At 41.1% G+C, this 27,747-nt stretch overlaps 1 protein-coding gene across 3 annotated transcripts in view; it reads right to left on the reverse strand.

Annotated features, from left to right (window-relative positions):
- Positions 1 to 27,747, reverse strand: part of RNF180 (ring finger protein 180) — a 121,904-nt gene that overhangs the window by 13,073 nt on the left and 81,084 nt on the right. For 2 of the 3 annotated variants that reach the window (XM_030567325.1, XM_030567324.1), the window contains exons 5-6: positions 12,106 to 12,331; positions 8,902 to 9,027 (exon numbers count right to left, since the gene is read on the reverse strand). In XM_030567325.1, coding sequence (XP_030423185.1) covers positions 8,902 to 9,027; positions 12,106 to 12,331 — 352 coding nt within the window. Of the gene's footprint in view, positions 1 to 5,861; positions 5,938 to 8,901; positions 9,028 to 12,105; positions 12,332 to 27,747 lie in introns of all 3 variants that reach the window. The other variant, XM_030567326.1, reaches the window with a different exon arrangement.

The raw sequence follows: 27,747 nt of genomic DNA on the forward strand, positions 1-27,747 counted from the left end.
CCTTCTTAGACTTCAGTTCTTATGTGGGGGCTACTCCTTTCCCCCCATTCACTCAGCAGAGATTCTAATACAGGCCATAAAACAACACTGAGAATTGGAAGTTTGACAATGCTGGTTTAGTAGTTTACAGCTGACAACTTTAAAATTCTTAGGACATTTAAAGGAACAATACAAATCATACTTTAAGGAGTATCTTTCTGAGACTATCTTTTAAGGCTTTTTACATTTGGGGAAGTTTCTTTCTGACACTTTCTTCATGTACACTTTACCGGTGCTCATGCACACATACAATCAGACTTTCACATTCCAAAATTATAAAATAAAAAGCCTGGGCCATCTCTCAGCTAATAAAAAACAAGACGAACATAAGAAAAGGAAAAACAGGATATTTAAGATATAACAGTGGAACTCTTCAGCTCTCCCAGTGTTCTGGAGTCTCATGAAATTGGAACTGGAATTTTAGTCAATCAGCCAGACAGTGTTGCTGCTAGAACAGCATTAGTCATGAGTGGGCTTTCTTTAAGTGCTGAGACTGTTGAAAGGCTGCAGAAGCCTATTCATTAATGTCATGACTTCTTCCCCCTGAAGTGACCAGTCTTGGGCAGGAGTGCTAGAACAATTTGTATAGTGGGGGTGCTGAGAGCCATTGAACCAAACTATAGACTCTGCATATGATGGAAACCACTTCCAGCCAGGGGATGCGACAGCATGGCTCCCTCAGCACCCTTAATTCCAGCACCTATGGTCTTGGAGTTCTGGAACTTCAGTCTTCCCTTGGATGACTTGCTGACCCAAAAGATGAGGCTTCTTGGGCTAATCCTTGAGTCTTATGATTTTTGAGCTTTGCTCACTCCATTTAGCAGTGCTGCCCTCTAAAGGCTTTAGAGAAATGAGGTGCAAAGTCTACCTTGGAGGCATGTAACTTGGTCCAAACATGCTTGAATTGGGTCATCCTTACCCAATGTCCTGCTTAAGCCAGTATATTTAAAAATATTTGTTGTTTAAATACCAGAGAGACTGTAAGTATGGGATCCCCCTAAAATATCAAAAACACAAAATAAAAGACCACTTTTTGAATAAGCTGATAGGGTCTTGTCTAAGTAAAAGGTCTTGAGAGGACATAAATTCACCAGTTTATGGAAAGTTTGACCAAAATCCTATAAATATAAATTGAAAAGATTTGGCAACAGCCAGGCACTCAGCATTTATTTATCAGCAAAATTAAAATTAAATTTGAACATTTTATGACCGGATGTTACCATTCTTGCAAACAAGACAACGTAATCTTTATATATTTAGGAGCAAGGCCATAAAGCAAACAGCTTATCTTGCAAAACTTTCAATTTTATAGAAAAAAATTATTGTAAAGCTTATCAAGACAGAACTCACTTAAAACAAAAATAATTAAAATTTTAAAATGTCTGTATCGCCAGATACCCTATTTCCCTTTCATATTGTTGATGAGCCTTACTCCCTATCCCACCAGGCCTGTAACCTGATTGTCACCTTTGACTCTCCCAACCTTTGTTTTGCAAATCCAGATCATGTCCAATGTTTTCACTTTTTCCTCTAAACATATCTAAGATTCAGACTTTTCTCTCCATCCACACAGCTAAAATGCTAACCGAAATCCTCATTATGTCCTGACTTTACTTTCAGGGTATGTTTACACTACCCGCCGGATCAGCGGGTAGCGATCAATCTATCACAGACCGATTTATCATGTGAAGTGTAGATGCGATAAATCGATCCCCGATCACTCTCCCGTTGACTGCTGAACTCTAGCAGTTCAAGAGGTGGAAGCAAAGTCGACGGGAGAGTGGCGGCCATTGATCCAGTGCCGTGAGGACGCAGAGTACGTAATTTTAATTGGATCTAAGATATGTCGACTTCAGCTACGCTATTCTCGTAGCTGAAGTTGCACATCTTAGATCAATCCGCACCCCCAGTGTAGACCAGGCCGTAGTCTCAGCATTTATGGCTTCCATGAATGACACACATATTCCTGCTCCAGTTTGTTCAAAATCCAATTGTTAAATTCAGCTTCCTTGCTCATCATTGTAATCATGTCACCTCATTCTCCAAATGCCTCCACCAGTTTCTCCTTTCCTACTGCATCAGGTTCAAGCTTTTTGTTCTCATTTTCTCCAATGTAATTGTTCTCCAATCAATTACACTACTGTTAAACATTCACACCTTATTTACAGTCTGAATTTGTCAAGTTTCATCTTTCAACTACAGGATCAGGTTATATCCTTCTCTGCTAGATCAAACAGCCCTTTATTAAATATTTCTTTCCCCATGTTGATACTTACAATCAAGTTAATCCTTAACCTTTTCTTTGTTAAACTGAATAGACTGAGCTCTTTGAAACTATCACTGTAAGGGATGTTATCAAATCCTTTAATCATTCTCATGGCTCTTCTCTCAACCCTCTCCAATTTATCAACATCTGTCTTGTGGACACCAGAACTGGACCTAGTATTCCAACTGCAGTCACATCAGTGCCAGATATAAAAGTAATATAATCTACCTACTCGCACTTGAGGTTCTCCTGTTTATTCACCCAAAAACTGGATTAGCCCTTTTGGCCACAGCATCGTACTGGGAGCTCATGTTCAACTGATTATCTTCCACAACTCCCAAATCTTTTTTAGAGTCACTGCTTCCCATCCTATAAGTATGGCCAATATTCTTTGTTTCTAGTTGTGTACATTTAAAATGTATATTGTTTGCTTTTACCCAAGCAATCCAGATTACTCTGAATCAGTGAGTAATCATCGTTGATTACTGAATGATCATTATTTACCACTGCCCCAATTTTTGTGTTATCTGCAAACTAATGACAATTTTCTGTTTTCTTTCAGGTCATTGATAAAAATGTTAAGTAGAATAGGGCTAACAACTGATCCCTGTGGGACCCCATTGGAAACACCTCCACTCAATGAGGATTCCACATTTAAAATTACATTTTGAGACTTATTAGTTAGCTAGTTTCAATCCATTTAATGTGCCATGTTAATTTTATATCATTCTAATTTTTTAATCGAAATGTTTTACCAAGTCAAAAGTCTTAGAGAGTTCTAAGTATATTACATCAACATTACTTTCATCAACCAAATTGTCATCTTCTCAAACAAGATATCAAGGTAGTTTGACAGGACCTATTTTCTACAAACCCATGTTTATTTGCATTAATTATATTACCCTCATTTAATTCTTTATCAATCAAGTCCCGTATTAGCTACTCCATTATCTTGCCAGGGATTGATGTCAGGCTGCCAGGAGTCATCCTGGGCCATTCCATTTATTAAGCCTTTCTAAAAATTGACATAACATTAGCTTTTATCTTCTGTCTCCTATACCTATGAAGGTGAAAGGTTCTATCCTTAAACTGACCTTGAGGGTCTGCAATGCTTAGGAATGCCTGTTATTAAGTATTGCACTGTACTTGATTATCCCCTGCACCGCTACATCTGTGAGAATCCAGATGTCCAGGTAAAAGAACCCCTCAAAACGAATCAAAGATGCCTATAGAAGTATGCTATAATAAACAACCCTGAGTAATTTATAAAGGGTACTTATGATCCAGTTATGCTCTGTCACTGTAGGAAGCATCTACACTATGGTGCTACAATGGTATAGCTACAGCACTGTAGCTGTGCTGCTGTAGTGCCTGGGGCATAGACATGCCCTAAGTGAATTGCTGACTGTGCATGGGTTGAGGTGCATTGGCAGCGCTGGAAGGGTGGGGGGAAGGGTTGAAGTGCGCTGGCAGAGCTGTGGGGTGCCATGTGCCCCTTACCTGAGCCCCTAACTTTTCTCCCTTCCCCTACCTCCCATTCCCATTTATCCTGTGACCCATAACACCCCTCACCTTGCTGCAGCCTCAAACCCCAATTCCCCTTTCCCCTACTCCTCCATCCACTAGTGCCCTTCACCCTTCTAAGAAGCATTCAAATGTCTGATTTTTTCCCCCCAAAGACTTTGATTATATTCCCCTCAAAAGGACTCACAAATTGTAGCAAATTCCAGCCACTCAGTCCAAAACTTCTTTTGTCTTAGGTGAGGGCTTGTGATTAACTTATCCTTAGACAAGTCAAATTGAATGGTGAGTTCACAGCCAGCAATCTCAATGACATCTGTGATTCATCCACTCATTAGTATGTGTCAGACTACATCTACACAGCCCTGAAGTTTGGACTACAGAGCATGAACTGCAGAGTGCATTATGGTGCTGTCCAGGTAAATAGTTTGCATTAATGTTGCCTTTTTAAACAGGACTAAGTTAATGAGAACTAGGTTTCTTTTAGTTTGTGCCTGCAACATCCACAGCGCAGCGTGGTAGTATGTGCTGCAATTCACAACTCTGTAGTCCAAATTGCAGAGATGTGTAGACAAGCCCTCAGTTTAACAGTGCAAGCAGAAGACGTAAACCATTTCTTTGGGGGTGAGGGGAGACGGGACAGAGATGTAATCCAGGAACCCCCAATCAAAAGACTCCAAATTTGGATCATTAGTCCTACCCTGAGCTCCCTTAAGGCTCACCAAATTTAAAAACAATCCAATTAACTTTAGATTTTAGAGGACATATAAGAGTAAAGTTTTAAGGCACATAAACTGGCAGGAATGGAAACTGTCTAGCTGTTTTTCTATACTGGCACTTGCACACTGTAAAAAGTGTATGTTTCCTTAATACTGATCTCAGTTTGGGCCACCCAAAGATTAAATTGTGCCTTGGATAAAATTCGACAGATTGAGACCATGTTGATCCGCAGCACAACAATAGTTTGAGTTCTAGCTCTTCACAAAAAAAGAAAAATCTAGAAACTTTTTGAAAAATGGCTATTTTTCCCAGGGCTTATATCTCCACAAACCCTAGCTCTAATAACCCCAATGTGGGTCACTAATCCTACCATGCACCGCCTTAGGCACATCATATTACAAAGGAATCTGACTAAGCAAGCTGATTTTAGAAGACTTGCCTATAGGGGTGCTGCCACACCAGCATAATTACCTTGTAGACAGAAAGCACGTTAATTTTTTATAACAGTGTAATGCTCTAATTCAGCAGTTCTCAAACTGTGGGACAGGACCCCAAAGTGGGTCATGACCCCGTTTTAATGGAGTTGCCAGGGCTGGCATTATACAAGTGGGGGCCCAGGGCTGAAGCCCAAGCCCAAGCCCAAGCCCCATCACCCGTGGCTGAAGCCCTCGGGCTTCGGCCCTGGGTGGCAGGGCTCTGATTCCAGGTCCCCCTGCCTGGGACTGAAACGTTTGGGTTTTGGCTCCCCCCATCTAGGGCAGTGGGGCTCAGGCAGGCTCAGGCTTCAGTCCCCCATCCTGGGGTCATGTAGTAATTCTGGCTGTCAGCAGGGGGTTATGGTACAATGAAGTTTGAGAACCCCGATTTAACTGAATATTAGAATACCAGTTAATATAGTATATAAGTGGATCTGGCTTTGATGAGTGTTTTATATAGTGTGAGTTCAATTGTCTTCTTGACTACACCTGTGAAGTCTCATTTAATTTAAGGGGCTTATATAAATATAAACGAATGCAGAATTTGGCTTATTACGTCCAATGTATAAAAGTCAATCTAGGCTTGTATTTACTTAATTACACTTACCACAATTTAAAAATATTAATCTGGTCCCTTCTTTAAATATCTTTTTAAGCTCTGGTTTTGCAGAGGCTCTTCAATTCCAGAAAGAGTTACTTTACAATTTCGTCTTCAAAAATAAAAGCAAAAATGAATGCTAGAATCTAATCTAATCTCTTGGTTTAGCTCTTACATAACACAAGTGATCTTTCATCAAAACATTTCTGATGAGTTTATTTTTCAGTAATTGTATACTTACAGTACAGTTTTATGCACTCTTGTGAAATATTTCAGCACATTTTGAAGTCCCTCTTTAATATGTGCAGTTAGCACATCTGCAAATACAAACAGGCATTTGCATATGCAAACTGAATATCAGGGCATCTAATTACTGATTAACACATGCAAATGAGTTATACATTCAAAAGAATTATGTATAAAAGGGAGGCCCTTAAAAATTTTGTCCCTAGGCTCTAACTAAGCTCCTACCAGTTAAAATTTATATCACACAGCATGACAAATTGGCAAAATCAAAGCATCTGCCAAAACTGTGGGGTGTACTCATTGTTTCCCTTCCTGTTTTTTCCCAGGAGAATGATGTCGCTAAACAAGACAGATTAAACAAATGCAAACATGTTTGGTGGAGTGGACTTTGTATGAATAACCTCCTTTGCCTGAACCCTTCTTACTATTTCCATGACCCCATAGATTTTAATGTTCTATGTACTTAATACAACCTTCAAAAAGATAAGACTTAAAAATATTTTCTTTCAAACGGATTAGGTGTTTTATTATGAAAATTCATACTCCATCTAAACAATACATCATTTCTTGAACACTGAATGTTTTGAAAGCGCAGACATCTGGGCACCCATATATACAATGCACTCCATTTAAAATATGGTTCATACAGCAATTGGTTGCATTTGACAAAAAGGTTTCCAAAATAAAGAGTATAATAAATATTTTATCTGTTCTAAGAGAAACAATCACAGTGGAGATGTGCTATATTGATGCTTGGAAAAGAAAAGCTAGCAAGGAGTTCTCAGGACTAGAAATAGAAAAGCTACAGTACTGAGAATTTTTGTGTAAAGAAAATAAGAATCTGTGAACATGTTCTTTTTTGCTATTTAGATTCTGAAATACAACAATTTAACATTTTTCAGGACAATTCTCAAAGCAATTATGATTTGTACGCTGTCTAGGGATCATTTAGATCAGTGAATAAATTCAGAAAATAAAATTGTTGGTCCAGACCTCAAGCCTATAATAATCTTGCACTTTATACAAGTTTAGATCAGTTCAGATAAAATAAATCTTTAGATAAACATAATCTAAAGTCTGTTCAGCTGTCAAAAGCCTCCTTCTGCTGACATCTAGCCAAATCCATTGTGGACTTACACTCTCATCAGATCTGGCATTCTCTGATGGGAGGCTATCATCTTCAAGGTTCATTTATTCTGACTTCCATACTATTAAAGCTGAACACCACATTTTGGGGTGTTTCTGTCCTGTGGGAAGCCTGTCCTGCATTAAATTAGAAGACAAAAACCAGCTCTGTACTAACTACTACAGCTGCTGGGTATGTAATACTGTCAGTTCTCTGAACACTTCCTCCATAGCCACAAAATGTGTTTTTATACTTAGGCAACGCAGTAAAGTACTGTACTACAAACAGAAAGGAACCCTCAGTTTCAAAGGTCTGGACATTCCGGTCCCTCCCTACATCACTGCTACTTTCTAATCACATCCACCACTACTACCAAACTCACTGCATCTTTTGTTTCCTTCTCTCCTTCTCCTCTAATTTCACCTCCTGCCTGAAATCCTTATCCCAGAAACTCAGACTCTCTTCATTCAACTCCTTCCTTAAAATCCATTTCTTCCACAAAGTGGATGAACGCTGACCTAGTTCAGTATTATGCGGTTACTGCCCCAATTAACAAAAATATAGTCTAAGCAATAACCATTCTCTAGAGCTTAGTGAGTGCTTGGTTGATCATTGCTTTTTATAGCGTGATCTTGCAAACAGCAATTCTGATAGGTGCCAAGCGTGCCCAACTCCCTCTATGCCCAGCATCTTGCCCAGTGGCATCTTAGACTGTAGTCCCCCAAGGGCAGTGATCTTGTCCTTATTTATTTATGTTCTGTCTGAGCTGAGCATGCAATTGGCACTTAATAAATGAGTGAAATAACATTACCGACTATATGCCCATGTTTGCTCTTTACTGTGTTACAATAACACGATAAACCCAGCATAAATATAATATAAAAATAAAAATGGCTGAAAGAAAAAAAGAAAAGAAAGTCATGTGCCTGCTATTTCTTGGTTGCTATCAGGAGCTTTTTGCCTGTGAGCAATACTAAAGAAGTCCTCCCAAACCATTAAACTTCACAAGTCTACATGCACAATGTTGATGCCCTGGAGCATTTCCTGTTGTTTTCAGTCAAAATGATGACCTTGGCTGACTCAGTTTTATAAGTAATAACCTAGAATTCAACTTATTTGACCTGCAAACAGGACTCGATAGAGTCACCAAGAAAGTTAAAAATAGGTGACATATTTTTAGAATCAAAGAGCCTTGGTCTTAAAAACAGGAAAAATTATTGGAATACTATTGTTGGCAAGACAGTACTCTGGAGAAGTATTCGCACAACTAGAATATTCTGATCACCTGGTGTCACCACCAGCTATATCAGCAAATATAGATGGAGCCCAAGAAAAGAAGAGACCTTGGACTGAAATAAAGGGATACACTGGGGAAGAGGGAAAAATCAGACATTTTAATCCTCTAGTCGACACTAAATAATTTTTAGTTAACAGCAAATATTTGGGTGTTAAATTAGTTACAAGAAGACTATTGTTTCCTGCATAAATAGATACAGTATTGCAAAGTGAAAAAAGAACAAAGGACATAAAATGATGGTTAAGCATTTCTTATTCTGTTTCATGTGCAGAAAACCAGCAGTATTTGGCCCTATTTAATAGATTTCTAAACTGGCGTTTTATACTTTTACAAGAGAGTGATTCTGTGGTTTCTTTCTAATGACCACACCTGGGATGGAAATTTTTCACAGAGAATAAAACAAATACCTCTCTATGTTTATAAAAGATTTTCCAAAATGTGTGTACAATTGTCTATACCATTACTGTAACTGTGCATGCACACTGGACATTTAGATTTATAACTAAACATTTGCACATTTTAGAATGCATGAACATGCTTGAAAACTAGACTCTGCATGTCTACAGTGTTATATTGTCCAAACAGTAATGTTTTTTGCAACAATTTTCTTACCTTCCCAAATTCTGAATGGTTTCCTGCAGCTGGGCAGGGGCCATTTTGCAGAACTTGATTTTTGAAAGCTTTCTTTTAATTTTAAATATTCTTTTGGGAAGGAAGATTTCATGGAGTTGTTCAGTTCTGTAATTAATGGAAAAGAAGATATAATTATAAAATGAATACATTCAGAATAGGTATTTGGACAAATGCATAGTACAAAAAATAAAAATGTCTTCTCTATTGTATAACATCTCTGTAATTACTATGTCTTTAAATCTTTTCAAGTTGATGAAGATCACAAGAGAATGAGATTTTGCAGATATAGAAAGCATACTTCTTAAATTTATTCTTCAACCTCCTTATCTCCAAGCTTCCTACCGGCAAATGAAATTAAGACCAAGAAAAAATACTTTGTGGAATTACAAATATTCCACTTTTAAAATTAAGCAGGAAAACACATTAAAAATAGATGCAGACAAGCTATAAGTGACCACAGGCAGCGTACATCACACACTTACTCAAACAATCCTTGTTACAAAGTAGTGATGACCCAAAGTACAGACATACACAATTAGATCCAATGTACAGCATGTACAATTAGGTAATTTTGGTAAACATTAGTAAATATAAAAGCATTTTCATGAACATAGAGTCTATACATCTGATTGTGATTCCATTATTCAGGTTACATTCTGGTATTTCCTTTAAACACAGTGATACAATACCAGTTATCAAGCCTAGTAAACAGGACTGGGGATTGAAAAATTATCTAGAACATTTATTTACAGCAGGGGTGGACAACCTTTTTGGCCTGAGGAGGGCCACATCTGGGACAGTGTATGGTTGGCCATGAATACTCACAAAATTGGTGTGTGTGTGTGGGGGTGCAGGCTCTGGGGTGGGGCTGGAGATGAGAGATTTGCAGTGCAGGAGGGGGATCTGGGCTGGGGCAGGGGGTTGAGGTGCAGGTGGATGAGGGCTTCAGCTGCGGGTTCAGATTCTGGAGTGGGTCTGGGGATGTGAAGTTTGGGGTGCAGAAAGATGCTCTGGGTTGGGATCGAGGGGTTTGAAGGGTGGGAAGGGGATCAGGGCTGGGGCAGAGGGTGGGACACAGCGGGAGGCTTGGGGGGGGAGGCTCTAGGCAGTGCTTACCTCAAGTGGCTCCTGGAAGCAGCGGCATGTCCCTTCTCCAGCTCCTAAGTGGAGGCATGGCCAGGCGGCTCTGCACACTGCCCCATCTGCAGGCACCACCCCTGCAGCTCCCATTGGCTGCAGTTTTCACCCAATGGGAGCTGCGGGGATGGCACTTGCGGCGGGGGCAGCATGCAGAGCAGAGCCCGCTGGCTGCCCCTATGTGTAGGAGCTGGAGGGGGGCTATGCTGCTGCTTCCAGGAGCTGTGTGGAGCAGCACCCAACCCGGCTCCCCGGCTGGAGCGTGACAAGCCCCAGATCCCTGCACTCCCCAGAAGGAGCTTGAGGGGCGCATTAAAATGGCTGGTGGGCCGAATTCGGCCTGTGAGCCATAGTTTGCCCACCCCTGATTTACAGTCACACCCATATTGTGGGTTAACAGTAAACGAATGCTGATTGGAACCAAAGACACTTTCTTGGTGGATGGGATTAATAACCCTCTGGGATAAAGAGTTTAGTCTCAAGCAGCCATTAGTTACTTAAGAAATATTTGGGGGGCAATTTTATTATTCTAAAATATTCTGAAAATAGGAACACAACCCAGCATGGGCAGGACCTTGCTGGCCACATCAACCTGCCTATAGTAATATACCCAAAGAAACCAACAGTGAGAAAAAAAATCTTTAAAATGTTTCCCCTACCATAGCAAGGAACAGGATTGCAGATTCAAGAGATAGATTTGCAGAATCAGTAGGTAAGAGGAAAGGTTTTTAAATCCAAGCACTGGCTACCAGAACTATGGGATTCCCTTCCAGGGCCAAGTCAATGTGGCTTCCATTGACTACTAAAAGTTGTGCCCACAATTTAAAATTATGCCTTTAAAAGACAGATGCCATGTAAGGCTCAGATGAAAATCAAGCCTCAGATACACAGAGTCATTGGGCTCTGTTTACTACTTTAAAAACTTTTATACAGTTTTATGTACAGCCCTAGATGCCTTGTCAGTGATGGGTGCTTTCTGAATTTTTTAAAGGCCAAATCTTTTCATTTGTGCTGAAGCAGGGAAAGCTGAGCTTGGTGTACGCAGGCTCCAAAAAGACTAGGGAGGAAGACTAGGGCTGCAGTAGCCCTTGCTATTGGAGGTAAAGGTCAGTGGATTTGCATAATCAGAAGATCCACTGGCCTTGTTCTGAATTTACAATTTTGCCCCACCTTTCCCCCAAAGAACTCACTCATTTCCCATAGTACTACTCATCCCTTGTTTTCCCCACCCCTGTTCACCTTGAACAACAACTACAATTCACCTTGCCTCCCGAGCTCTATAGAATCAGAGGAGCAGAGCTCAGAAGTCCTGGGGGGCAGGCTGGCCAGTGTCTAAGGCTCAGACCCTCCAAGGTATTTATATGCAAAACGGGAGATAGGCATCTAACTACCTTTGAGGATCTAGGTCAAAGAATAGAATTAGATGGTGGACTTGACAGTTCTGTTAGGTTTTATTTTAGTTTATGATGAAATTAGTTTAAGATGAATAGAGAAATAATTCTTTTTGTGATTAAGTGTAAAATTTGAAAAGTTGCCCTTTAGGGACATATTCTGACAATGCGTGCACGTATAAAGTTTGGAATTTGTGGTTCTTAAGTTACACTGAGCCAAAGAAACGAGATGTCAAGGGTAAATTTCAAAAAGGAAACATTTTTAAAGTGTTTCCTCTGCAAAAGCTAATAAATATTTAAGAAGGAATGCGCAGGAAGAGTTATTGCACCAAAACTTGAAATTAAATGCAACCACTAAAGTCTGAAATAGAGGGATTTTAGTCACACTTCAAATGCAAACAAATCTCAATGCACTCTTAACTATGGAGTCATTAATGATGTGTGTCACTGGGCCAAATTCTGCTCTGAATATACTTATATCTGGATTTACCGAAATGTTCATTATTATTTATACATGACAACAGAATTTAGCTGACTGTATTCTGTTAGCAGGGCTCTTGCTATATTTTTAGCTGCATATTTTTTCAGCCCAGAAATGGGAAAAGGAAAAAAGTTACAAGTGTTTTCTATATTTAAAAAAGTTTCATTTTTATACCTGTTTGGAAAAAGACTCTGGCAATTATAGTACGGCACAGTGGACATGGAGTATTGGTTGGGTTGTCTTTGGCAAGCATCCGCAAGCAAGGTTCACAAAAGATGTGGTGGCATGGATAGCACATATACGGATTGAAATAAACATCCAGGCACACTGCACAGAGGTAGCTTTCTTTATCTCCTCTTTGTTCATGCTCATCATCTGTATTCAGGTTATCATTCAGAGTCTGCAAGGAAAAAAAAGAAAAATCTCTTCACAGCTCAGTTTAAAACTTCCGGATCAGTCAAACAGGAGGGAAGGTGGTCTTGTATTATATCTAAGAAATAAAGGTATGATTCCCAATGGTTAATACATAATTCTTTCAAAGAGATAACGAAGCATCCTCATGTGACAGAAATGCTTCTTACAATAAGCATATTGAGGGAAACAATTATGGACATTAGACCTGGGAGCCTAAAAGTAAAGGGAAACGTGGAACCAAAAAAACTGGATAAAAATATAGCAATTCACAGATTCCTGCCTTTCCTATAAATCTTAATATTTTCTCTGTAATTTTATAACAATAAAGAGCTGCTAAGTTTAACACAAAAATTCAGTAACCACAAAAACCATAAAAACACTATGTGCATTTCTTCTGCCTTTGAAAGAACATTGTCCACTTGTGGAAGGCATGCTCCAGTGGGGATAAGGACTCAAAAATTTTGGCAAGTGCATGGTTTTGCCAAAAGCAGTTGCTCTACATTTTCATAAGCTAATCTACTTGTAGGAGGACCAACCTGGTCCTTCCATATGGTCTGCAGAATGCATGAGCACTAAAGCGTTACACCCTTATGCCAAGTACTAGCCTCAGACAACCTTTCATTGCTACTCAGAAATGGGACCTGTGCATCAGCCCCCCGGTAATATTCAAGCCTTATATAGCACTTTTGATCCTGAAATCTCAAAACACTTTATAAAAAGAGGCAAGTAGCATTAGTCCCATTTTACAGATGGGACTTAGACACAGAAAAAAGTGACTTATCCAAGATCATCCAAAAGGTGAGTAGCAGAGCTGGTAACAGAACTCAGGATTCCTGAGTCCCAGTCCAGTGCTCTATCCATTATGTTCCCCAGAAACAGAAATAGAGCTGAAGGGCAGGGGTGGCTCCAGGCACCAGCACGCCAAGTGCATGCTTGGGGTGGCAAGCCGTGGGGGGCCCTCTGCTGGTCACTGCGAGGGCAGCAGGCAGGCTGCCTTCGGCGGCAGCCTGTGGAGGGTCCGCTGGTCCCATGACTTCGGCGGACCTCCCGCAGGCTGCCGCCGAATCCGTGGGACTGAGGACCTCCTGCAGGCAAGCCGCCGAAGGCAACCTGCCTGCCGTGCTTGGGGGCGGCAAAATGCCTAGAGCTGCCCCTGATGAAGGGATACATTTAAACGCAGGTGGGGAAACCAAGAGGTTAAGCATGTGAGAGAGAAGACTAGAATGAGAATGAGGTTGTAAACCTGGGTAACTGGAAGGATGGTACCAATATATATAGTAACAGAGAAAGGAGTGGGGACAACTGGATGGTGGAGTTGTACACCATGGTCAGCCTGAATTGGCAGCTGGACATTCAGATAGAAATGTTAGAAAGACCACTGAAAATGAGAGGCTGAATGAAGGAGGAGAGGTCTGAGGTGGAGTACCAGATTTAGGAAATATTGGTAGAGCGATAATACTTACAACCAAGTAATTGAGACCAAAGAGGTAAACTATGCAATAAGTCCCACAAAAACATTTATCCCGTGATACCAAAATAGCAAAAATCACTCCCTGTTAAGTGACTTATTTTAAAAAAAATACATTTGACCGTCTTAGAATGTACTGAGTAAATTCAAAAAATGTACATGTTCAGCAGGAAATAAAAAAGGGAAGACAAAAATCAGTACTATACTTTTAGAATCATCTTGCAAAAATACCTGTCCCAAATTAAGAGTGCAGAAAGCATGCAAAATTTATTTGGAAAAAATACTAACCAAGCAAAAATTAATGATCAAAGTTAGACTATTTTAAATGGCCTTGGAGTAAAATAAACATAAGTCACTTTTGAAACAGAGGCACAAAAGCCTAAAGATACCTGCGTATGTTTTGGGCAACGCAAGCACCGCTCCAAGCCTGACTGGTAGCTAATTTACTATTTCATGATATTTATGTCAATAAATTGCCCTGAAATGGTGAAAGCAGCAAAGAATCCTGTGGCACCTTATAGACTAACAGACGTTTTGGAGCATGAGCTTTTGTGGGTATTCACCCACGAAAGCTCATGCTCCAAAACGTCTGTTAGTCTATAAGGTGCCACAGGATTCTTTTCTGCTTTTACAGATCCAGACTAACACGGCTACCCCTCTGATACTTGACTGAAATGGTGAGTGACTGATAACACAAGGAGGAGAAAGTCAGCACCATTTATTTATTTCTAGGCTCCTATCCTGTAGACTTTGTATTTACCAAAAGCTGATACAACAGAGTGCAGTGGACTCCACCGTCCCATCTAATTAATGTAAGATTAGCATTTTGGAATTGGATTTTTTTTAATTGTGCAAGTACAAAAGCTCTCTCACTTTAAATTACTAACAAAAGGGATACATCAACATGTAAACATTCAAACTCTTAAATATAAAACACACATTTTATCAGAACAACAAGGTGGGTGAGGTAAAATCTTTTATTGGACCAATTTCTGTTGGTGAGAGAGACAAGCTTTCGAGCTACACAGAGCTCTCCTTCAAGTTCTTCCAAATTAGGCCAAGAGGCCCTTTGAGGTTTGTGTACCTTCAGGCACCATGTTTTGGTTGACAAGTATATTCATGCAGACCTTCTTTTTCGCACCGCTTCTGGCAAACTTAAGCTTAAAATCTATAGATCAGAGAGGAGCAGAGAGACCAATGCCTCTGGCCTACATATCTGTATTATAAGTTAATAATTCACTCTATGCTACTTGCACTCTAAATTTCTCCCTATACAGCCACTCTCACTAAAATCCAAAAACAAGTTAAAAACTTTAGAGCAGAGCAAAGTAGCTTAAGCAGCTCTCAGGAGTTACCTATTGCCAGGAGCCATGTCCTCCTTTCAGGCTTTTCTGCTTCAGCTTGCAGCTTGTGCTGGATAAATTGCTCATGGGAAAAACTAAAATGCTACTTTCTTCTACAGATAACTTTTGTGTAAAGCAGATACCATATCTTCTTTTTTCTTGTTCTCATAGTTAGAAGAAGCTATAGGGAATGGGATTGGTCATCTAAAATGATGAAATACTTCACAGACCACAGTTTCTGAGCCATTGATTAATTATGTGTAGTGTGCATAAACTTTTGATTAATCTCTTATAAGATAAGAAACAAGGCAACAATGAATACATTGGGTAAACACTCAAACTGAAACTCGTAAAATGATTAACAACTAAAGAAGATAATATCAATATAAAACGTGTAAACATTTAAAAGATCACTCAGATGATTATTTAATTGAACAAAAATTAATCTTTTTATTTTAAAAACATGTTTTCTACAGAGATCTACCAAAAGCCATCCTCCAAACCCCACATACAGTGCATACATTTATGATGACCTCTGTTCGGAGCTCTTTCCCTCTCACAAGGAATGTATACACTGACATCCCAAAGAACTCACTGTGCCGCCAATTCTGAAATAGAATTATGTAAAGGCCGGTCCTGGCTCCATAGTTAAAGTTGAGTTCCATCTTCCACTTAAACCTCTTTGTTTAGTATGAAAAATACAGCATCTCTTCCCTAAACTTACAGCACTAACTCTTTGGGTACAGAGTGATTTTTCCAAGAATTTAAAAGTAAGTCCATTAATTAGTTTCTTAATAATAGTAGATTAAAAACCAGGTCCTTTAAGAAATTTAGCATCAGTGTCAGTCTTTTCTTTGTCCTGAATGATTTAATAATAGAACTCAAACTTTTCATAGAGTTCAAATTCATTGAAATTTATGCATTCTAGTGTATGGACTGTATTTGAAGGAGTGTACTGCCATGCCATGGAAACCACGACTGCAGGGCAGGTGATATTCCATTGCATAACTAGCTCCACCAGACCTCCCAAGATAGTTTCACTGGATGAACTTCTTCATATCCCATGATACAGAGTAAGGGAACAAACTCCATCATCTACAAAATGATCAAGCAGAAGCTAAGTGAATGCAAACCAGAGAGTTTCCAGCCCCCTGCATGGGGGTAAGCTGTAAGGAAATGATTTGAGCCATTAGAGTACACTTGATGGCAAAAGAAAATCTGTTTTTGGATAGATATTTGGATACTTTCTGTCAAAATAAATTATGTTTTATGGTGGTGTATTATTATATGTGTGATGAGAATTTTGTAAGAAACCAAGACAAACGCACAGCTAATATAGCAGAACAGCAAGACATTCCAACTGGAAACTTGATTAGTCCTAACTCTCCTTTGCTGCTGATCGTGATTAGGATTGGTATGTTGGATAAACGGGCCAGTTTATAACAGCTTTTCCTTCTTAGTAGATGTTTGTTCTGGGAGCTACCAGTTATTACAATATGTTCATTTGAACTTTGTCGATCAGACTGTGTCTGGCCACTGTACAAGGATAAAATTGTATGTGTATGTTCCTTGCAGTGTTGGGGATGGGTCAGACCATGTTGTAAACACAGGCCATTACACTAGCTCTATCCTCTTCCTACTCATAAAGGCGTCTGCAAGATTACAGCAGAGATACTATGTCAGGGCCAGGCCACAGGCAGCCTGTGTGTACTGGTTAGTTACCAAGTTATAGTCAAGTATCAGAGGAGTAGCCATGTTAGGCTGGGTCTGTAAAAAGTGACAGACAGTCCTGTGGCACCTTATAGACTAGGACTCTTTGTCGCAAGTTATAGTTTGGAGACATGTAGCAGAGTCAGAGTCGAACTAGGTTAGGATACCAGGAAGTCAGGGTCAAGCACTTGGTTACAGACAGGAAGCAAGTAGTAGCAGACTTTGGGACAATCAGGGACAGGAGCGGGAGTCTAAGGTTCACAGACAGGCAAGGTTTGGAGCAGAAGCAAGCAGATGATCTACATCATTTCTCAGACAGCTCCCTGTAATGACTTCCTGTTTTTTTACTGGCATGGGCCAATTAGTGGGCTGCAGGGGGCTGCCACTCAAACCCCACTGGGCACTACTTCCTGCAGTATCTAGCTTCACAGAGTCCCCCAGCAGAAATATAGCCTGAGCTCCTGATGATCATGCAGAAGCACTGGCTGCCTCAGATCTCTGTAATCCCATGTTCTGGTCCTGCAAGTGCTTTCACAATGATCACCCTCTAGGATTTCATACTAGATCATCATAATGGGCCCTTTGGGCTTTAAACATCTATGAATGTCTTAAACTAAAACTGCATTTAAAGATCATTTCTTTCAGCCAGAGAAGAACCTGCCTTGTTATAGGACATCAAAGACATAATGAGCATGTTGTCAGTTCTATGTTAAGGTAATTGACCTGATATAGACATGCTTGGGCAACTACATAAGGCCAAAATAGCATTATATGAATAAATCTGAGGTGGAAGTCCCTCCTTAAAAGAGGGAACAGCATACATACTGTGCAGTCCAGAAGGTTCACAGAGCCTCTACATGGCAGTAGCAGTAGATGCACATTGGGATGGATTACAGTCAGTATCTTATTCTAGCTCTTTTATTCCCCAAACAGCTATCTAAAACTATTGCAAGGAAGTGAGATACTTCACACTGAAAAAGCTATTTGGTAAGTGCAGGTCTGTTTTCTGATTGCTTAGAGAACTGTGTCCTTTTTACATTCTCAGTGAAGTTCTAACTTTTCCTATCAAAATAATTCATTATAATCATTTGGGAAAAAAACATTTCAAAATTTTTAATTTAACCCCAATGATCTGTTACTGCCATATACTATTTAAAGTATCAGTTAAGTGAGTCTATCATTAACATAATCTATTTTCAGTGAAAACAGTATCTGAAGACATGACTGGATTACTTCAAGAACATTTAAATGTATACCCTTTATTATGGTTTGATACAAGAAAAATTAATCAATTTCATTCAGTCTAATATTATTTTAAAGAACAAAGCACTCTTTCTGTGGAACAAATGAAACGCAACATCCATGAAGACCAATAAAGGGGGTAGAGAACATATTTACCTATTTCTTGCCCTTCTTTATGCACACCTGGCATTGGGCTTACAGTATTTTTTTTTAAATCAATCACATAATGTATTTTTATTTCATATTTTTATTAGAGCGCTACAAGGTGGGTGAGGCAATATATTTTATCGGACAGGCTTCTAGATTATCAGAGTGTCACAACTAGATGGAATAGATTGTTTAGTATAAGTAGTTAACTCATATTTCAAGGGAGCATTCAAGGTAAAGTGGCCCATTAACACCCAAGGTAAAGTGGCCCAGTAACATCCCTCCAGTCATAGGTGAGAAAGGGGTAAAAAGCTGGGGAAGGGGCCTGTTTAAATGGGGTATAGATGGTTGTTACAAACCATAAATCCAGTGTCTTTATTCAGTCCATAAAAGCAGCAAAGAATCCTGTGGCACCTTATAGACTAACAGACGTTTTGGAGCATGAGCTTTCGTGGGTGAATACCCACTTCGTCAGATGCATGTAGTGGAAATGTCCAGGGGCAGATATATATATATATATGCAGGCAAGCTAGAGATAATGAGGTAGTTCAATCAGGGAGGATGAGGCCCTGTTCTAGCAGTTGAGGTGTGAAAACCAAGGGAGGAGAAACTGGTTTTGTAATTGGCAAGCCATTCACAGTCTTTGTTTAATCCTGAGCTGACACCACGGTGCAAATAAGTGATGGTCACATTACCACCACCCTATACAGAAAACCTACCGACCGCTATGCCTACTTTCATGCCTCCAGCTTCCATCCCAGGCACATCACACGATCCATTGTCTACAGCCAAGCACTGAGGTACAACCACATCTGCTCTAACCCCTCAGACAGAGATCAACACCTACAAAATATCCACCAAGCATTCTCAAAACTACAATACCCGCATGAGGAAATAAGAAAACAGATCAACAGAGCCAGACATGTACCCAGAAGCCTCCTACTGCAAGACAAACCCAAGAAAGAAACCAACAGGACTCCACTGGCCATTACATACAGTCCTCAGCTAAAACCTCTCCAACGCATCATCAGGCCTTGGGTGGCAGGCCAGTCCTCGCCCATAGGCAACCTGCCAACCTGAAATATATTCTCACCAGTAACTGCACATGGTACCATAGTAACTCTAGCTCAGAAACCAGTCCATGCAACAAACCTCAATGCCAACTCTGCCCACATATCTACACCAGTGACACCATCACAGGACCTAACCAGATCAGCCACACCATCACCGGTTCATTCACCTGCACGTCCACCAATGTAATATACGCCATCATATGCCAGCAATGCCCCTCTGCTATGTACATCGGCCAAACTGGACAGTCGCTACGAAAAGGATAAACGGACACAAATCAGATATTAGGAATGGCAATATACAAAAACCTGTAGGAGAACACTTCAACCTCCCTGGCCACACTATAGCAGACCTTAAGGTGGCCATCCTGCAGCAAAAAAATTTCAGGACCAGACTTCAAAGAGAAACTGCTGAGCTTCAGTTCATCTGCAAATTTGACACCATCAGCTCAGGATTAAACAAAGACTGTGAATGGCTTGCCAATTACAAAACCAGTTTCTCCTCCCTTGGTTTTCACACCTCAACTGCTAGAACAGGGCCTTATCCTCCCTGATTGAACTATCTTATTATCTCTAGCTTGCCTGCATAAATATATCTGCCCCTGGAATCTTCCACTACATGCATCTGACGAAGTGGGTATTCACCCACGAAAGCTCATGCTCCAAAACGTCTGATAGACTATAAGGTGCCACAGGATTCTTTGCTGCTTTTACAGATCCAGACTAACACGGCTACCCCTCTGATACTATTCAGCCCATGATTTTTTTAGTATCTTGGAAAATTATGAATTTAAGCTCGCAGGTTCGTCTTTTAAGATGTTGTGCAGGTTTCCTTTGAGGATGAGGACTGAAAGTTCAGATATAGAGTGACTCCTTTGTAAAAAGTGTTCAACTACAGGTGATATGGTATTTTCCTCTTTTATCATTTTTCTGTGTGAGTTCAGTTGAGAGCATAGTGATTGTCTTGTTTCACCCACATAGTTGTTATTGGGCCATTGAGTGCACCACATGTTGTAACAGGCAAGTGTAGGACACATGGATCTCGAAAGGTGTGTTGTGGGGAATGTTGATCATTGTTTTTCCCTTTCCCCCTATGACTGGACTGGAGTGGTGTCATCTCAAATGGTCCCTCGAAATATGTGTTAACTGCTAAGGCTAAACAATGTTTTACCTTTTATTTAGCTGTGACAGTCTTGAGTACATTTCCTAGACTTGAAGAAGAGCTCTGAGTAACCTCCAAAGCTGGTGTCTCTCACCAACAGAAGTTGGGCCTTCTCTCCCTAATATCCTGGGACAAACAGGGCGACAGCACTACTGTATATATTTATATTATGGTAGTGCCCAGAATTCCCAATCAGCATTGGGTTGCATTGTGATGGATGCTGTACTCATATAAAGATGCAGCCTGTGCCAAAAACAGATTATGTGTTTTATTTTTTAAAGAAGTTATGACAACATTCAGCTTAATCTAAGTAATTAGATATGAAGTTATTTAGGCACTCTTTGTTATGTTGATTGATTAATCCCTCTTGATCTTTCCATGCACTAATTGAGCTGTTGCCTCTTAGAATACACATCTAAACTGGCAATTCAAGATATTATTACTTTCCTGAAAATTGCTGTTAGAAGAATTATATTTATCACGTTAAACTCTTGGGAAAACAGAAGCTAGTGGCAACTGTTTCACTGAATAAATAAATTAAAATTGTATTATTTCTATTAAAAGAATTAAATTATCAAGATTAATATAGAGGAAGGCCATAAAAATACTCTACGTATTTAGAATCAAATCCTTGTTAACGTGTGAGAATTTATGCCTACTGTTCATATAGCAAGAAAATAGGAAGTATCTATCATTCTATGAGCTTCATCATTTTGACTTTGATTTTGAAACTAATACAATCAATATTAATTTGCACTTAAAATGAGTTATGGTAACCATTAAAGCTATTTCTGATGTTGGCAACTAAAACATTTTAGTGAATGTACCTGTAGCAGGGAGTCTCAGAGGCCGGGTCTACATGCATGTACATGTGTGGACTTGTGTGGCTTCCGCTACAGCGCTAAAAATAGCTGTGTAGATGATCCTGCTTGGCTCTGAAACCCAGGGGGAGGTGAGTGAGAAAAAGATTGCAATGAGTGAGAGGGTCTTCCCTGCAAGACCCTTTAAGACCAGAGGAAGTGCCCCATCTCAGAAGGGTCTAGGAGTAGTTTGCTAAAGCAGAAAAGCACTGAGAGATCAGGGGAGTTTGGGGCTGCACCCAGTTTAAAAATGGAGAGAAGATTTTTGTGTTTAAATTTGAACTTTAAGTTAATAAAGCAGAGCCTAATGAGCACTGTTGCTACTGGACTTGTAAAAGCCTTTTTTTGAAGTTTATTGAGGAACCAAGAGGGAAACTGAGGTGAGGGGCTGCTTGCACGGCTACCCTGAGGCCACATGGGGGAACCCGGGAGGAGGTCACTTGTTGACATTGGAGAACTCGACAGGATTTGCAAGACCCCACTACTGTCAAGGAGGAAAGTGGATGCATAATCAGTACATAGAAACGTCGAAGGGTGTCAGGACAGGCCTGCTGGGTGCGAAAAGGATGTCAGTACCATGTTCTTGGGAAGGGACATTAATGGGCTGCTCTCCTTGATGGAGAGATATCAGAAGGAACAAGCGGCTTTTAAAGAAGCTAGGCAGCTGGCCCTGAAGAAAAGGACGAATTAGCCATGGATAAGAAGGGCTTGAAGTGGCAAATTGATATGCTGGTGGTGGTGGACAAAAGCAACAGGCTTCGTCTTTAGGTGGCAGAGATGTAGGCACCTTTGGAGAGAGGGCAGTTTCTATCTGAAAGTAGTCAGATGAAAGGATTGGGGCAGAGGCTGCAGAGTGAGACCAACAGAGGCCAATGAAAGAAATAAAACATTCCCTAAGGTAGAACTTGCCATAGGGTGGGCAAGGTTCAAAGGGTTGTGTGTGTCACAGAGTGGCTCAGCTCTTAATGGCTTGAAAGCCTGGGGATAGCCAACCCTAATTACTAGAGGCACACCTGGGCTGGATCAGGTGATTCCACTATATGAGCAATAGGAAGCTGCAACTGGGGAGAGGAGAAGGGATCTGTGTAGAGACTGCAGTGAGTGAGCGGCTCCTCCAGGGAAGATCTTAAGACCAAGATACTAAGGCCCAGGTAGGAAGGGCTGGGAGTAGACTGCTAATGTAGAAAAACTCTGAGACAACAGGGAGGTTTGGGGCTGTTTCCACCTTAAGGCTGGAGGGAAGATTTTTGTGTTTAAATCTGGAAGTTAAGTTAACAAACCAGAGCCTAAGGAGGGCTGCTGCTACTAGAACTTGTAAAAAGCCTGTTTTGAGTTAACTGAGGAACCAAAAGGGGAAAATGAGGCACGGCGCCGCTTACAGGTCTGCCATGAAACCAGGAGAGGGTGCCCAAGAGGAGGCCACTCATTGACAGTGTCATTGCATCTAAGACAGTGTTTCTCAAATTGGGGTCGCCGCTTGAGTAGGGAAAGCCCCTGGCGGGCTGGGCTGGTTTGTTTACCTGCCCCATCTGCAGGTCCAGCCGATCGCAGCTCCCACTGGCTGCAGTTCACCGCTGCAGGCCAATGGGGACTGCTGGAAGCAGCGGCCAGTAAGTCTCTTGGCCCACGCTGCTTCCAGCAGCTCCCATTGGCCTGGAGCAGCGAACCGTGACTAGTGGGAGCTGCGATTGGCCGGACCTGCGGACAGGGCAGGTAAACAAACTGGCCAGGCCCGCCGGGGTTTTCCCTACACAAGCTGCCATCCCAGTTTGAGAAACACTGATCTAGGAGTAAAGCAAATACTTAATATCAATAATTTAATTTAATTTAATCTCAATCAGTGTTTCACACAGAGGGTGAAATTAATCCCAGAACAGAATCCTGCACAAGCACCTATCTTCCACTTAAAGCTTTGACACAGCATTTAAATAGTGCATAAAGCCTTGCATGGACTCTCTCTGTGAGAATTTCTCTCAAAGAGAACACACCAGGTTTTTTGAAGAAGCTGCAGTATGAAGCAGTGTACTGCTCCTCATCATTAAATATCTCCTTTTCATTTCACAAATTGATGTGATGCTGTGCTGGGAGTTACACATGTACTAAACATACTGGTGGGATTTGCAGATGTATTTAAATAGGAAGATTAAATGATAGACAAAGTAATATTCACTCTGCGAACAGGACTATAGTCTAGTACAGTGGTTCTCAAACTTCTTTTTTCGTGGACCATTTGAAAATTGCTAAGGGTCTTTGTGGACCACTTACTGATCTTTCCAAATGTTGTTTGTAAAGCACTTTGGATAAAAGAGCTATATAAAAAACCCCTTAATAATTAACCTTTTTTTGTTCTACAAATAAAAGTACACAACTCATATTTTAATATCAGTAGTCTTACCTTTCTAATGCGATGGATGTACCCCCTCTTCCCTGCTGTGGCAGCCCCTGAGCTGGGCTGGGAAGCGGTGGGGTCTCTCCCCCTTTCCCTCACCACGGCAGCCCCAAGCTGGGGCTGGAAAGGGGGGGGTCTCTCCCCAACAACCGTAGCCCTGGAGCTGCGGAAAGTTGCCTCTTTCTCTGGCTGCTGCAGCCCTGAACATCCTAAATTCCTTGACTTTAGCAAAGCTGTTGATACGGTCTCCCACAGTATTCTTGCTTGCAAGTTAAAGAAATGTGGGCTGGATGAATGGAGTAAAAGGTGGATAGAAAGCTGGCTAGATCATCGGGCTCAATGAGTAGTGATCAATGGCTCCATGTGTAGTTGGCAGACAGTATCAAGGGGAGTGCCCCTAGGGATGGTCCTGGGGCCAGTTTTGTTCAATATCTTCATTAATGATCTGGAAGATGGCATAGACGGCACCTTCAGCAAGTTTGTAGATGACACTAAACTGGGAGGAGTGGTAGATAAGCTGGAGGGTAGGGATAGGATACAGAGGGACCTTGACAAATTAGAGGACTGGGTCAAAAGAAATCTGAAGAGCTTCAACAAGGACAAGTGCAGAGTCCTACACTTAGGATGGATGAATCCCATGCACTGCTACAGACTAGGGACCAAGTTGCTAGTCAGCAGTTCTACAGAAAAGGACCTAGAGGTTACAGTGAACGAGAAGCTGGGTATGAGTCGACAGTGTGCCCTTGCTGCCAAGAAGGCTAACGGCATTTTGGGCTGTATAAGTAGGGGCACTGCCAGCAGATCGAGGGATGTGATCATTCCCCTCTATTTGGCATTGGTGAGGCCTCATCTGGAGTACTGTGTCCAGTTTTGGGCCTCACACTACAAGAAGGATGTGGAAAAATTGGGAAAAGCCAGCGGAGGGCAACAAAAATGATTAGGGGGCTGACGCACATGACTTATGAGAAGAGACTGAGGGAACTGGGATTGTTTAGTCTGCAGAAGAGAAGAATGAGGGGGGATTTGATAGCTGCTTTCAACTACCTGAAAGGGGGCTCCGAAGAGGATGGATCTAGACTGTTCTCAGTGCTAGCAGATGACAGAACAAGGAGTAATGGTCTCAAGTTACAGTGGGGGAGGTTTAGGTTGGATATTAGGAAAAACTTTTTCACTGGGAGGGTGGTAAGGCACTGGAATGGGTTACCTAGGGAGGTGGTGGAATCTCCTTCCTTAGAGGTTTTTAAGGTCAAACTTGACGAAGCCCTGGCTGGGATGATTTAGTTGGGGATTGGTCCTGCTTTGAGTAGGAGGTTGGACTAGATGACTTCCTGAGGTCCTTTCCAACCCTGATATTCTATGAAATTCCTCCCACCCCATCTTCTCACCCCACTGCCCCTTCCCACCTACCTCCTATTCCCCCCAAGGCCACCACCTCACCTTACATGTGCGTCTTCTCCAGGGTCCAAGCATCTAATTAGTGGAGCCATGCCTGCATGGCTCCACTAATTAGGTGAGTAGCCCTTCATTCTCTTGTGTGCGGCCGCCCAGGAGTGCACCTTAGAGGGAACTGTCTGCGGACCACTGAATGGAGCTCGCGGACGACTGGTGGTCAGTGGACCACAGTTTGAGAACCTCTGGTTTAGTAGATACATCTGAGCAATCACTGTCTTTCTGTCTAAAATATATATTTTCCTCTATTAGTAAAAGTACTGCTACATGATAAAAAAAGCCTCTTTTCTATTCATTTCACTTACATGAAGAACTATAAAACTAATACAATCTATTTGTGCGGAAATGTTAATTCTGTATTTATGAAAATAGCCAGCATATTAATCTTAAGGTCATGACATAGGATGTTTTTCAAAAAGATATGCTCTAAGAATTGCTTTTGGAAAGTTCTATGGCCTGTATTATATGTGAGATTAGATCACAGTAGTACCTCCTGGCCTCAGAATCTGCAAGTCTATCAATTGACCTGCTGCACTGACATAATAGCTGAGTTATTCTGGCATTCTCTCAGTATGCTGGATCTCTATGTGTATATATCATTCTGTCAGGAAAAATGGTTGCAAAACGATGTCTGGAACAGTTTCGGCAGCTCTGTATAAATATAATCACAGCATTCTAAACAATGCATCTGATCTTTTTATTGTCATCCACCATAACATCAACCATCATAAACAGTATGGATGGAATAATCTCAGTTAATAGACAGCATATGAAGATTATTTTTATGCAGAATACCAACTCCTCTTATCATTATAACAGGTCTCCAGATAGCAGACTGAGAGAGAAGGGGGGCAGAGTTCCCACCCTGTTCTGAATGGAATCTACACAAATACTCATCAATGCAGTCCAAATTTATCCCTTTTTCTGGGGTTTAGCTTTATAAGTAACAACAACAAAACTTTAGTCTTCTATCCAAGCTTCACTGTTCCTAGGGTTTCTCTATTCTAGGTCTCAGTTACCTCTTTTCAGATGACTTTAGTCTGGATATGAGGGAGGATAGACTACCAAGCAGAAGCAAGAAAAGAGTCAGCAACTCCCAGCAGGGGTCTAATACCTGAAAACACAATGAGTGGACACAAGAACTCAGCAACCTTGTTATAGAACTAAAGAATCCACACTTATGCATAACCAGCAATCACAGCCCCATCATAACTGCCACTATTCTAGCCAAAAGGCTGTAATAACAGCCACAGAGAAGATGTGTTGCAGCACCGCACTGTGTCCATAGTTTAAGGTTAGCACAGATTCCAATACTTTCCCTAATGTTTTTAATTTCCCTACCCAAAGCCTGATGACAAGCTTTTTCTGGGGAGCTGTGTGAGAGGAAGAGGGTAAATTTCAATCTAAATTAATGATTTAATATTATATGGCTACAGCTAATAAACATACAGTCTTGACCATAGTCACTATTAGTAGTGATTAACCTATAGCTAATTCATCCACATTACTGGCACCGACAAGATTCAGACATAAGTTTTCCAACAAGACAGGGGAAACAATAAAGTGAAACGTTTCTTGTACAGCTCATTTTCTTCTTTACAGAGTACAACCTATGTAAAAATTGCTGGGGCTACTGTAGGAAACTTCATCCAAACAGGTTCACAGGGTCAGTAAGCTAAAAGACAGAATGTGTGAGCTAGCTAAGGCAAGAGGGGAAACACCTAGGGAACCTAAACACAAGATAACAACGGGCAAGAGAATTTGGGAACATAAAGATGAGATAAAGTGTAAATGCGAATATTGACAGCACATGGACAGAGAGTTTTGTACTGAGACTGGTTCCTGCAAAGTCACCAAACCAATCCCAAAATATGTGACACAATGAATGGTGAACGTAATGTCATGTGTAAATATATATAAAGGAAGGGAGTTTCTGTATAACTTTAGATGTGTGGTAAGCCCTGTACCCAGACATTATACAACCGAGCCTGATCGACTCAAGTGTAGTTTGATTGTATGCTAATAAAGAAACCTCAGTGATGAATTCAGAGTTGAGCTGAGTTCTCAGGAACCAAGTGGATTAGGTCTTGGAGGCTAATGAGTGGACAAGCTCTCAGAAGCTGCCCCACCATACTCCTGTGCCGGGGAATCCTCCAGTGGCATGAAGCTGGATATCTGGCTCTACTTCACATCCCACTGCGGCACTACAATGCCACTCATTGCAGCCATCCTCCTGGCAGAGAGACATGTCAAGGAAAAAGGCCACTGCTGGAGTTCTCTTCCCAGACCAACCCCATAGTGGTTGTTGCATCCAGGACAATTTAGAGAACCTTGGGATTGTTCTAAGTTGCTGTTTGTAATCAGACTGGAAGCCAGCTCAGAGAGTCCTTTGTGGCTCCTCCCTGAGTGAGGCCAGCTACCAAGCAGCCAGTCCCAATGGATCATCTGACCAAACGTTTTAAAGCATCTGAGCCTGAAAACACTTTCCTCACTTCCACTGAGGTACAGGAGAAGAAACTTCAGTGAAGTCAGTGGAAATTACTGACAACAGTCAGGCCCAAT

The sequence above is a fragment of the Gopherus evgoodei genome, chromosome 6 (assembly GCF_007399415.2).
Source record: "Gopherus evgoodei ecotype Sinaloan lineage chromosome 6, rGopEvg1_v1.p, whole genome shotgun sequence".
Lineage (NCBI taxonomy): Eukaryota > Metazoa > Chordata > Testudines > Testudinidae > Gopherus > Gopherus evgoodei.